Consider the following 13,658-nt stretch of genomic DNA (forward strand, 5'->3'; position numbering starts at 1 on the left):
GCCGCCGCCTGCTGTGTCTGTATACATTACCTCTCCTCGCTGCACGGGGTCCCAGCGTACTGCTCTCCCGCCCGGTCAATCAGTGTGTTGCCCAGCCGCAGTCACTGATTGGCCGGGCAGGAGAGCAGTACGCCAGAACCCCGTGCAGAAAGGACAGGTAATGTATACACAGACACAGCGGGTGGTGGCAGCAGTGGGAGCCGAAAGGGTTAAGGGGCCGGCAGAATTACATACACGCAGCGGTCGTTACGACTGCTGCGAGTATGTTGTGACAGTGAACTGCCAGGACATGACAGACTCGCAGCCAGATTTACGCTGCGAGTCTGTACGTCTGAACTGACCCTAAGACTGAGGAAGACCATTCTTAGTAAATTCCTCCAAATATTTGTGATAGAATTTTTTTTTTTGATCACTCACATATGAGAATAATCAATATATTTGTTAAGCAACTTTTTTTGTTTCATTATCATTGAACAGCAAAACATTTTTAATATGAAAAGTTATGAACTAAGGATTGCAAAAACTGTTGAAAATAGAAACCATAACAGAAGTCAATTCTTCGACAGAGCTTCTTTTTCTTCACTTTTTTCCTGGATGTCATTGTAGATGCCAGTCATCTAAATAGGCAAGTATTAATGCACTAAATATATAATCTATATAATATTCATAGTATAATCCAAATAACTACAATTTGTGCCAAAACCAGAAGTGGATCCAACAGGAAAGAAAAGTACCAGTCGTCTCTTTCTATTTTCCATCCCATTTGAATCCACTCCTGTTTTTGGCACAAAAACTGCCAGGCGTGAAACCAGCATAAGACAACTATATAAAATCTAACCCACCATCCAATATATAATAGTAATATAAAATGCAGTTCCAATACTACAATATGCAACCTACATGCAATGTCTGAATCATACTATCAAATTACACTACCATACAGTATGCACAATATGCTATCATATGTAATATAGTATCATATTTATCACTAGCTACTGTATATGGTGTGATTAGGGGTGTGATTAGGGGTGTATGACTTATTTTTTATAGCAGTGATATTTTTTTGTCACTGCTAGTTTCTATTTGTTGGCATAAAGTACAGTGGCAAAGTAGTGGTCCTAAGAGAATGGACATCTTATTGTTTTTAATTGTTCTGTGATAATTGGATGTTATTAATAGGCAGCAGCTCCTGAATTTTGGGGTATTTTATTCCTTGTTTGATACTAGGTTTTTATATCCCTCTGTGTACTTGTGTAGGACTTTACATGTCAATTCATCAAGATTCCAAGATCTTGTCAATTGGAAACATCTTTGCTTTCTGGGATGTTTCTTTGCCCTGGTAATGTGATTTTTACCAAGTTCATTGTACTTAGCCTATGTGCACACTAAGGCTGGGTTCACACTACGTACAGTATATTTCAGTCAGTATTGTGGTCCTCATATTGCAACCAAAACCAGGAGTGGATTGAAAACACAGAAAGGCTCTGTTTACACAATGTTGAAATTGAGTGGATGGCCGCCATTTAATGGCAAATATTTGCTGTTATTTTAAACAATGGCTGTTATATTGAAATAATGGCCGTTATTTACTGTTATATGGCGGCCATCCACTTAATTTCAACATTGTGTGGACAGAGCCTTTCTGTGTTTTTAATCCACTCCTGGTTTTGGTTGCAATATGAGGACCACAATACTGACTGAAATATACGTAGTGTGAACCCAGGCTGCATTCACATGTTCCGTGAAGTTGTCCGTGCACACAGATAAATTTATAGCCCATTGCTTTGTATTGGGCTATTCACATGTTCAGTGTTTTCAGGGATCTCCAATCTGTTCCGTTTAAAAATAGAATGTAATGAATGTAATTTAAAATGCTTTAAGCAGATCAGTGAAAAACATGGAGACTGGCTAGGTCTCTCCAGGACCTTGAAATGCTTCTTACGGAGCCACTGCTTAGTTACCCTGTGTGTTTTGGGTCATTGTCATGCTGGAAGACCCAGCCATGACCCATCTTCAATTATCTTACTGAGGGAAGGAGGTTGTTGGCCAAAATCTTGCGATACATAGCCCCATCAATCATCCCTTCAATACGATGCAGTCATCCTGTCCTCTTTGCAGAAAAGCTCCTCCAAAGTATGATGTTTCCACCCCACGTTTCATGGTTGAGACTGTGTTCTTAGAGTTGTGTTCATCCTTTTTCTTCCTCCAAACATGGCAAGTGGAGTTGATGCCAAAGTGTTCTATTTTGGTCTCATCTGATCACACAACTTTCTCCTATGCCTTCTCTGGATCATCCAGATGGTCATTGGCGGAGTTCAAAAGGGAATGGACATGTACCGGCGCAAGCAGGATGTCCTTGCATGCCCTGCAGGATTTTAATCCATGACGGCATTGTGTGTTACTAATGGTCTATTCGGGTCACTGGCCAAGTCCTCTCAAGCAGTTCTTGGCTGATTCATATATACTCCACAATGTGAAATCTTGCATGGAGCCCCAGACCAAGGAAGATTGACAGTCATCTTGTGTTTCTTCCATTTTAAGTTGTTGCCTTCTCACCAAGCTGTTTGCCTGTCGTGCTGTAGCCTATGTGAACCTTGTAAAGTCTACAATTTTTCTCTGGTGTCCTTAGACAGCTCTTTGGTCTTAGCCATGGTGGAGAGGTTGCAGTGTGATTGATTAACCCTTTCTGGACCGGGTTAATTTTCGTTTTTGCGCTTTCATTTTTTCCTCCTTGTGCTTAAAAGGCCATAGCAGTTGCATTTTTACACCTACAGACCCACATGAGCCCTTATTTTTTGCGTCACTAATTGTACTTTGCAATGAGAGGCTTAATTTTTGCATAAAATATGCTGCGAAACTAGAAACAAATTATATGCGCGGTGAAATTGAAAAAAACCCCCCGCAATTCTTTTTCTTTGTGGGGGGATTCATTTTTACGCCGTGTGTCCTATGAAACTGACATGTTATATATGTTCCTGAAGTCAGTACGATTAAAACGATATGTAACATGTATAACTTTTATTTTATTTGATGGCTTGTAAAAAATGCAAACCATTGATCAAATGCTTATTTAATGCAATAAAATGCAAATCAGTTATTTTAAAATTATACAATGCAATTTTCAGGATTTTTTATAGACTCTGTCTCACAGTTGAAATGTGCTTACCATAAAAATTACAGGCCTCTCCATTTACTACAGGTACTTTCAGTATATTAAACTCATTTAGCTTAACAGATTATTTCAAGGTCTGAAAGGAAATTAAAATGAGGATGGCTAGGGTGACTAGAAAAGCCCCTCTGTGTTCTATGGATTGGGACTTCCTAATGTTGCATAGTGCTGGACTTGACTGTTTGGAAGTAACAGACTGTACATGAAGTGGTAGCCATTCTGTCGACGGACAATTGATCCCCTTTTTCTTGATTAGTGGGGTTTGGGTGCTTTGACACTGGGTATGGGATAACTTTTAATATTTGGAAATCTCCTTTAACTATAAAAAGAATAATTCTTTCATATGCACAATAGAATTGTATGTCTTTACTGTATACATCAGATCCCCCTATTTTGCTCACATACTGTACCTTGTTCTCATAACTGCTCTTCAATGGTCCCAAATAACTTAGAAAAGACAGCGCCAATGCACACCAGCGTGCAGCATTTGAGAATTTCCCTTCACTGAACTGGAATATCCCTGTGTTCCAAGAACGTGTCATCAGCCATAGGATTTCTGCCTCTGGATAGTTTTCCTAAATAAAAGGAATACATTTGTAATTGCAACTATTAGTAAACTATTATTTGAATAAAAACTCACTTCACAAATGTCAAAATAGTTGTGCAAGCATTTTTATATTAGAAACGATCAATAAAAATACATAGTCATATGTGTACATTATTTGCTTAATCCTACATCAAAAGAATCCTCTAGTATGGTAATGATTTACCTTTGCAGTCTGATCCTCTTTAACAGTCAGAATTATAAGGTAGCATCTAGCTCTTGAGCGGTATATTAAAGCGACTACGTACAACTAGGTATATTGTTTTTTTGGTTTTTTTGCATGAACAGGCCCGCACTGGCGCATGGATGCCATTGCCGTGACCCTTTTTTTTGAATCGCTGACTGATTTCAACGCACGCGCAGGTCTATTACCAAGCACTGGCCGTGCATGAAGCATGTGACAAAACCCCCAATTAGAATCAATGGAGCAGCGTTCCACAAGGGAGGTGAGATTTTAGGGTACAGTGGGGTCTTGTCTATTTTCCCAGAACCCCCACATAGATTGGATTCTCTTCACAGTGTCCCTGCAATAGGCGATATACCTTTTAATGGTGTATGCTCTCTAAACAGTGTCTATCACTTCAAATGTTCTATAATACTGGTGTCAGGAATGTGCCTTTGCGCACCTCAGTTAGGGGCGTGCAGCGCAGAAGGCACTGAACCTTGTGTGAACAGGGTTCTATTTTTATCTGTTCAGCCCCACCCACTTTGCCTCTCAGCCTCTGGCAATGATAGGGTTACTGTTCACCGGTAGCTGATTCCTGCAGCTGAGGAGTCTTGGGTTCCCCTTGACAGGTAGGTGCCTCTGCCAGTGAGAGTCTTGGTTTAGCTGGGATCTGGACCAGACTTCTGGTTCCTTATACACAGTAGTTGCTAGCTATTATGGCGATCTATGCTAAGCAGCATACTCTGATATCTGCTGGGTGTTTCTTTGACCCTTGCCTGTTCCCTCCCTATCCTGTCTGCCGCCTGCCCTGTTCTCGTTTAACCGACTTGTCTGCCGATTTTGTACTTATGCCTGCTGTTACCGACCCGGTTTGTTGTATAGGGACTGTCACCGTCTTTGTCCGCAGTCGCCTAGGACTGTCTTGTGGCAAGTAGGCAGGGACAGTGGGTGGGGTCAGCTTAGAGCTCACTGTCTGTGTCTTGTCAGACTGCCTTTTGCTATACCCGACGCTGACAGCTGGTTTGTCAGGCCATCTGGGCCAGGTAGGCGGACCGTGAGAGAAATTTCCTGTGTGGTTAAAGGAGAATTTAGTTCAGGGTGGGCAGTTGAATAGCATGTAGGAGCCTTTCTATTTGTTCCATGACTGTGGTGTTCCTTTGTCCTTTTCCACATTATATAAGTCCGAGTAATATCTTTGAAAACATGCAGCTATATCTCTGGGATCTACTAATTTGCTTTTGGCTGTAGGGTCTATGAGATATGGAATCCTGGACTTAAGCCCCTATTACACGGAGGAGCTGTCAGTGCTCATTTGCTCCTTGCTCCCCTCTCGCTACCGCCGCTATTGCGCGTGGTGGCAGCGATTGGGTAAGTGCAGGGGAGGCCCCAGGGAGTTGCGGGGGGGCTGTCCAGGTGATCGCCTGCTGCCGCCGCTCCTATTCCACGGAGGGATGGCAGCAGATCGCTGCTATCACAGTCGTTTGTCTTTCAACATGTTAAAAGACAAACTACAGCAGCGATCAGCCGATATCGTTCATGCCGTTGCTGGTCGTTTTCCTTCTATTACACAGGACGATTATCAGCCAAATACAGCCGATAATCAATCCATGTAATAGGACCGTTACTGTTCTGCGCCTTAAGGTGGTTAGTAGAGATGAGCGAACCGGGTTCGGGTTCGAGTCGATCCGAACCCGAACGTTCGGTATTTGATTAGCGGGGGCTGCAGAACTTGGATAAAGCTCTAAGATTGTCTGGAAAACATGGATACAGTCAATGACTATATCCATGTTTTCTAGATAGCCTTAGGGCTTTATCCAAGTTCAGCAGCCACCGCTAATCAAATGCCGAATCGACTCGAGCATGTTCGACTCGGATCGACTCGAGCATGTTCGAGGTTCGCTCATCTCTAGTGGTTAGACAACAATTTTCCTTTCTAATCTCCCTGAGAATAATAGATAGCCCTAGTTTTCCTCAATTTAGTCAGATAGCAAGACTTCCCTCATTTGGTTCCTCGGAGATCTAATTTGCTCTAAGCTCTAAAAGTGTACAGTGATTGTACCAATTTGCTTATGGATATGGTAATAGGGCTGTGGTCAGACCAAGTGTGGGGTTCTATTGTACAGTAGTATTGTCTGCCAGAAGAAGGGTATCCCTGTCAACTAAAGAGAGGTCTATCCAAGAATACCTGTCATGTGTCCTGTGTTAAGCTCTCCACACATGATACAAAAAACGATCAAAAGAAGGCAGCATCTGTCTAGGTGTGGACGAAGTGTCCCACTTAGGGTCAGGTGTTATATTTAAATTGCCACACAATACTGTATTTCCACGTTTGTGCTGTGCTATGATGCTGTGCTATGGTGAATCTTTCTAATAAAACTGATTTAGGTGCATAAATGGTAGCCACCGTCTACAATCCCTTTATAGTTTGAAATGCTACTGAGTTCTTAAATGCTATCAAGGTACCTTGTGACTTGGAGGTGTAATGTGATTGATATATCACTGGGAACATGGGGTGTTTTACTCAAAAAGCATCAATGGAGATGATATACACCTCATGTACACAAAGTACACTGCACTGATGCTTTTAAGTACATCGCACTCATTTAGTCCCTTCACCTTAAGCGACATAAATTTTATTACCATTTAGTCTATTGCAAGGTATTCTGTACCCATACCATGTCATTCACTTGAAATGACCATATTGGTCCAGGCACAGAGGTATCCACACAACCATTACCACCAACATGATACAACCAAATATATAAGATATAACTATAACATTAGTGCTAATATGTGCCATAGTCAGGCAGGAAGAGATCAAGTAACCGACCAATCTCTGATTGGCCTCAGCAATATTATTATACAGGGCACAGAAAGTTCAGCCAAGGCTGCAATAAAAGATACAAAGAGTCTTTTTCATGTGGATGCCGCCAATGTGAGCTTCAATCTTGGCTGGATTTGGTCTTGCGCCAGACTGGCTTCACTTGTTGAGACAATGGCTCTGTTGCAAGATCTGGAGGCTTGGTAGAGAGATGTCCCAGGAGAGAAGTAATTTAACCACTTCCTCTAAGGGTGCCTTTACACAGAGAGATTTATCTGGCATATTTATAAAGCCAAAGCCAGGAAAAGACTACAGAGAACAGGTCATAAAGGAAAGGCTGAGATTTCTACTTTTTTCAAATGTATTCCTGGCTTTGGCTTCCAAAATGTGTCAGATAAATCTCTCTATGTAAAGGCACCCTAAGTTGCTAACCACAGAGGTGGTGTTATTTCTGGTAATGAGTAGACGAGCTGGGTATCCTCGTTTGTACAGTTTATATTTGATCTTGCGCAGCATAGTAGTAACTGGTGCAAGATATTTATGCCACTGAAGTGTTGCTGAAGATAAGTCTGTGGACACTGTAATCATGTTGTATTTTTTCTGTAATGTTTTTCCTTTCTAGTGGCTGGAAGGAAAGCTTCTTTTATGTTGAAGAATTACACTCTGGCTAATATGTCTCTCGGGACTTCAACTGACAGTAAACTTAGAGTGCAAATAACCTAGACCTCAGTAGGGGATATATCAAAGCAGTCTCTTTCTGTTGCATCTGTCCCTGTGCTAGTCTCTTCTCACAGAATGTGGGTCTACTGCAGGCTGGGTTTTTGTTTCTCTGGGGTGCACCATGGGGGAGAAGGTGGCCGGGAACTGCTGGAGCCAGAGAAGGCTTGGGGCCTTACCTCAGGATGCTGCGATATAGAGTGCTGCGGGCTCTGCTATATTTACTCCTCCTCCTGGGCTAATTGTGTCAAGAGAAATGGGGAAAAGTGGTTTCTGGTTGGGACCACGCTTTCTTGCTGCCGAGTCCTAAGCTGTGTGCAGAAGAAAGCACCATTTTGGGACCCAGCCGACATGTAGACGTCCATCAGTGTCCCTTTCCTTTTTTTGGCATCTCCGGTGTTGCTGTGACAGTACGTAAGCTGGCAAAACTATAACTGCTCTCTCTTTGGTCACTGTGTTGCACACGGCCATCTTGCTTGGCTCAGAAGCCATGCCCCCAGCTGGTTTAGTTTACATTGTTTGGTTTTCCAAAATGTGTGTAAAATGTATGGTTAAGAGTAATTGGACTCTCAGTTGTAAAAGAAAAACTGTGAAATCTGCTTTAGATTATGTTCACACAATGTACAAATTCCTACGGCCGGAATTAATGATCATAAATGGAATGGCCATTGTTTGTACAGCATAGCCTTAATCTGACTTTCTGCATAGTATGCACACACCCACAGTATATATAATTTTATAGGATCACACTTCTAGAAGACAATTTTTTTACTGCAATAATGACAACTTACGTAAGTGGGAATAATAGCTAGAGCCTCTTGAAAATACTGCCATGCCTCCTCTTGGGCACAAATATCTATTTCATCAGACCTTTCAGGCAAGCTCAACTTTATTAGACTATGTAGGCATTTACTGGAAAAGAATAGATAAGATACTATACTAATTACAGCACAACTAAATATTAAATTAACAATATCAAAGGCTACTAGAATTTACAAATATTAAAAGCTTTCTGACCATTATTTCAAAACATCTTGTATGAAAAAATACAGTAATTCTGCAATAGATGGTAATCTCATCCCAACATATAATGTACCTAGTCACAAGCAGCGTCGCACTGGGCCACTGGAGGATCCTCTGGTAGGCCCCTACACTGATGCGGCACACTGACTGTCAGGGGAATAGTTATAGTTATACAGTGCTGCCGCGGGCCCCCCTTGCCGCACTGCTCCCCTGCCCAATCACTCAGCGGAGGATCAGCTGGGGGCCTCCTATGACCGCAAGCAAAACACTGCTTGCAGTCAGAAAAAGCCCCCAGCTGATCCTCCGCTCCCTGGGGGTGTCTCACAGTCGCGGCGCACACAGCAGGAAGCTCAGTGTGCGTCCGGAAGGGACTTCCGGATCAGTGGGGCATAAAAGCAGGGCATAACAGGGTGTTGATTCACCAAGGGGTAGACCAGGGTAGGGGGTCGCCCTTCTGAGGGCGAGTGCCCCGCTCCCCCCTGTGCGAGTAGGGGTAGTTTATACAGACCACTCGGTTAGGGCATAATAGGGTCAGAAGGTCCCTGCCCCAAGTGTATCCTCCTACCCTGGTGTTATCATTAACCTATGACCATAACTGAAGCAGTACACCAAGATAACAGTTTATGGTTCTAGGTATATATCATTAAGAACAGTGACTGCAGATTTACTTTTTTGTGTTTCGTGTTGTATATTGGTCCGTTTACGTGGGGTATAATTTTTACTTGTATTTAATAAACGTTAGGTTTTATATATTGATGGTGATAATATGGTAACAGTGTGATGGTACAGTGATATTATGGTAACAGTGTGAGAGTATGGTGATAATATGGTAACAGTGTGAGGGTATGATGATAATATGTTAGGGGGGTAGATGTTTTTGTTCAATCCCCTATAAGTGATCTTCTGGGGTCACTTCCCTACACTGAGCCCCAGATCTATATATTCTGGTCTTCCACAGAGCATCCAGTGTATAATGCACCTATGACCCAACTACAACAGCTGCAGGCACTAAAACTCTCAGCATGTACTGACACTCTGCAGCCCTCAGAATATGCTGGGAGTTGTAGTACAATGTAGACAGATGTATTGCTGGACCTTCAGGGCTGATGGTTGTCACCCACAGATTGCAGCCACCAGGAGACTCTGCACACAGTGATTTATTAAAGGGTTGTCCTCTCAGGAACTACAACTCCCAGCATACTCTGAGAGCTTTATAAATGTAGGGTGTTCTGAGATTTGTCACAGATACAGATGAATCCAGGAAAGGGTCAGCATGTCGTGTCTCACTGGTTCTATATTGGTGGGCCCCAAGGATCATTTCCTCTGGTGGGCCCCAGGTACCCCAGTCCGACACTGGTCACTAGAGAGATATACTTCCCCAAATTGCTGTACATGCACATTTTAGTGATCGTGTGGGCACGGAAGCAGAACCTCTTTTTGTATCCCACCAGTCTCTCAAGACTAAATTGTGGAGGGATGATGGTAACTATTGCAGCTGGAAGCCTGAGAACAGTCTGCCCTAAACACAAGCTGGAGATACAAGGCCATGTTCCCTCAATTGAAATAAAAAATTGAATTGAATTGCACTACTACTGAGCTACTTTGCTTCAGAATACTGTATTTTATGCAAATTTTTTGGGGAAAAAACTATGAATTAAAACAGCAAGTCTTTTTTGGCATATAATTGGTGTCAGTGGCGTAGCTACCACTGTTGCAGCGGTCGCCGCCACAACCGGGCCGCTACCAAGGGGGGGGCCCGCGAGGCCCCCCCTTGCCACTGTACTGCTCCCCTTCCACTCCCTCTTGTGACCGCAAGCAATGTTTTGCATGCGATCACAAGAGGCTGGCTGGGATGGCCCCCGGCTGACTTGCGGGGCTGGGAGAATCTTGTGGGCAAAAAAACAGGTCCCGCGAAGCTCCGTCCCCTCCGCGGGATGCCCCGCCACGGGAAGCCCGCCAGCGCATGTGACTAGAAGACTAGAGAAACCATTCATGTGAGTATAGATTTTTTTGTTTTAAAGGGCATGATGGGGGATGTAGTGGTATGATGATGGAACAAGAGGATGATGGGGGCAGTGGCGTAGCTACAGTGAAGGCAGGGAAGGCGACTGCTATGGGGCCCCTGCATGAAGGGGGCCCGAGGAAGTCTGCCCTGCCTTCATGGTAGGTACCCCGCTCCCCCAGGGGTCCAGAGAGGAAGAGGGACCCCCACTGCACTGTTCAGCCCCCTCACTGTAGTGCCGGGTGAGCGGGCTGAACAGAGGAGCAGGACCTGCCAAACGGCACAGGAGAGGGATGGAGGACCTTTGGGTCACATGACCCAAAGGTCCTCAATACTTCTATGTGAAGATCAGCCCGGACTACAGGAGGAGGAGGAGGGGGGAAGCCTGGGAGCTGTAAGTGCTGTGTATGTGTGTCAGTGAGTGTATATATATGTATCTGTGGGTATATGTATATGTCAGTGTGTGTATATATGTATCTGTGTATATATTTATATGTCAGTATGTGTATGTATCTGTGGCTATATATATATGTGTGTTTGTGTATGTCAGCAATGTCTGTAGAACTGGTGTATATGTGTATATGTGTGTATGTCAGCAATGTCTGTAGCACTGGTGTATATGTGTGTGTGTATGTCAGCAATGTCTGTATCACTGGTGTATATGTGTGTGTTTGCTCCCAAAGATGTTCTGCAGCAGCTTCTATTAATGCTGGGCTCTAATAAAAGAACCCACCATTAATATCTGCTGCATTTTCTTTTATTTCTGGTTGAGTATTTCTTATTACACTGAGATGATTTCCCTGTGTACAGTCTACTCATGGCGTATACATCTGTACTAGTGTAATCACAGCGTATATATGTGTGTATGTCAGTGGTGTATCTGTATATATGTTAATGGTGCCTCTGTGTGTGTATATGTGCGTCATTGTCTGTGTTTGGCGGGGGGGGGGGGGGGGGGCGTACAGGATTTATGGGGCCCCATACAGTTTTTTGCTATGGGGCCCCATGAATCCTAGCTACGCCCCTGGATGGGGGTGTAGTGAGATGATGATGGAAGGGCAGGAGGATGATGGGGGTGTAGTGGTATGATGATGGAACAAGAGGATGATGAGGAGAGTTGTGGTATGATGATGAAAGAACAAGAGGATGATGGGGGTGTAGTGGTATGATGATGGAAGGGCAGGAGGATGATGGGGGTGTCGTGGTATGATGATGGAACAAGAGGATGATGAGGGGAGTTGTGGTATGATGATGAAGGAACAAGAGGATGATGGGGGTGTAGTGGTATGATGATGGAACAAGAGGATAATGAGGGGTGTAGTGGTATGATTATGGAACAAGAGGATAATGAGGGGTGTAGTGGTATGATGATGGAACAAGAGGATGATGGGGGGTGTAGTGGTATGATGATGGAACAAGAGGATAATGAGGGGTGTAGTGGTATGATTATGGAACAAGAGGATAATGAGGGGTGTAGTGGTATGATGATGGAACAAGAGGATGATGGGGATGTAGTGGTATGATGATTAAGGAACAAGAGGATGATGAGGGGTGTAGTGGTATGATGATGACGGAATAAGAGAATGATGGTGGTGTAGTCGTATGATGATGATGAAGGAACAAGAGGATGATGAGGGGAGTTTTGGTATGATGATGATGAGGGAACAAGATGATGATGAGAGGAGTTGTGGTATGATGATGGAACAAGAGGATGATGAGGGGTGTAGTGGTATGATGATGGAACAAGAGGATGATGAGGGGTGTAGTGGTATGATGGAACAAGAGGATGATGGGGGGTGTAGTGGTATGATGATGGAACAAGAGGATGATGAGGGATGTAGTGGTATGATCATGGAACAAGAGGATGATGAGGGGTGTAGTGGTATGATGATGGAACAAGAGGATGATGATGGGTGTAGTGGTATGATGATGGAACAAGAGAATGATGAGGGGTGTAGTGGTATGATGATGAAGGAACAAGAGGATGATGAGGGGTGTAGTGGTATGATGATGAAGAAACAAGAGGATGATGAGGGGTGTAGTGGTATGATGATGAAGGAACAAGAGGATGATGGAGGGTGTAGTGGTATGATGATGAAGGAACAAGAGGACTATGGGGGTGTAGTGGTATAATGATAAAGGAACAAGAGGATGATGAAGGGTGTAGTGGTGTGATGATGAAAGGGCAGGAGGATGAAGGGGGTGGTAGTATTATGATGGAGGTGTTTGTAGTATGATTATGAAAGGGCAGAAGGATGAAGTGGTAGTAGTATGATGATGGAGGACAGGAGGATGAAAGGGGTAGTAGTATGGTGATGAAGGGGCAGGAGGAGGGGACAACATGGGGGGCATCTGTAAGGGGGATAAAATGGGGGGCCATCTATATGGGGGATAACATGGGGGGGCATCTATATAAGGGACAACACAGGGGGGCCATCTATAAGGGGGAAACATTGGGGGGCCATCTATAAGGCGGACTACATAGGGTGTGTTCTCATAATGGCTCAGGGCAGATGAAGAAGATGAAAAGGGAAGAACTCCGATCAGAGAAGACGTCCCATGTGAGTCACTTGATATAACTGCACTGTAATGTATATGGTGTACAGAGCCTGTGTACAGTGCGTCCACCTCTATATGACTGTATGAAGTGATATTGGTCTATGTACAGAGGATTATATTCAGTAGCAGCAGTGGTGTTAGTCAGTATGTGGTGGTGTTAGTTAGTATGTGGTGGTATTAGTCAGTAGCAGCTGGGTGTTAGTTAGTATGTGGTGGTATTATTTGTTACTTGTTATCTGGTACTGTGTTTTATTGGATTTAGTATACTGGATTTGGTCAGTAACAATATGGTGGTAATGGTTGTGGTGTGGCGGTAATATTTCCCCTTGTGTACTGGTAATATTGGCAATATTGGTCTCAGTATACAGGATTTGTTTAGTAACAGTATGGCGGTAATATGTTGGTGATGGTATGGTGAATGTATGGTGATATTTCCTGTATACTGGTATTATTGGTAATATCATTCTTGAGATATATATATATATATATATATATATATATATATATATATATATATATACCAATAGCATTGAGAAGGGGGGGGGGCCCAAGTTGACCTCTTGCACCAGAGACATTAGCTACGCCCCTGATTGGTGT

The 13,658-nt window shown here is 43.5% G+C and overlaps 1 protein-coding gene across 4 annotated transcripts in view; it reads right to left on the minus strand.

The window, feature by feature from the left end:
- Positions 1-437: 437 nt before the first annotated feature.
- Positions 438-13,658, minus strand: part of TEX11 (testis expressed 11) — a 241,959-nt gene continuing 228,738 nt past the window's right edge. For 2 of the 4 annotated variants that reach the window (XM_069943309.1, XM_069943310.1), the window contains 3 exons: positions 8,269-8,389; positions 3,580-3,744; positions 438-617 (listed from right to left, as the gene is read on the minus strand). In XM_069943309.1, coding sequence (XP_069799410.1) covers positions 552-617; positions 3,580-3,744; positions 8,269-8,389 — 352 coding nt within the window. In that variant the 3' untranslated portion in view covers positions 438-551. Of the gene's footprint in view, positions 618-3,579; positions 3,745-8,268; positions 8,390-13,658 lie in introns of those variants that run through there. The other 2 variants (XM_069943308.1, XR_011358669.1) reach the window with 2 other exon arrangements.

The sequence above is a fragment of the Dendropsophus ebraccatus genome, chromosome 10 (genome assembly GCF_027789765.1).
Source record: "Dendropsophus ebraccatus isolate aDenEbr1 chromosome 10, aDenEbr1.pat, whole genome shotgun sequence".
NCBI lineage: Eukaryota > Metazoa > Chordata > Amphibia > Anura > Hylidae > Dendropsophus > Dendropsophus ebraccatus.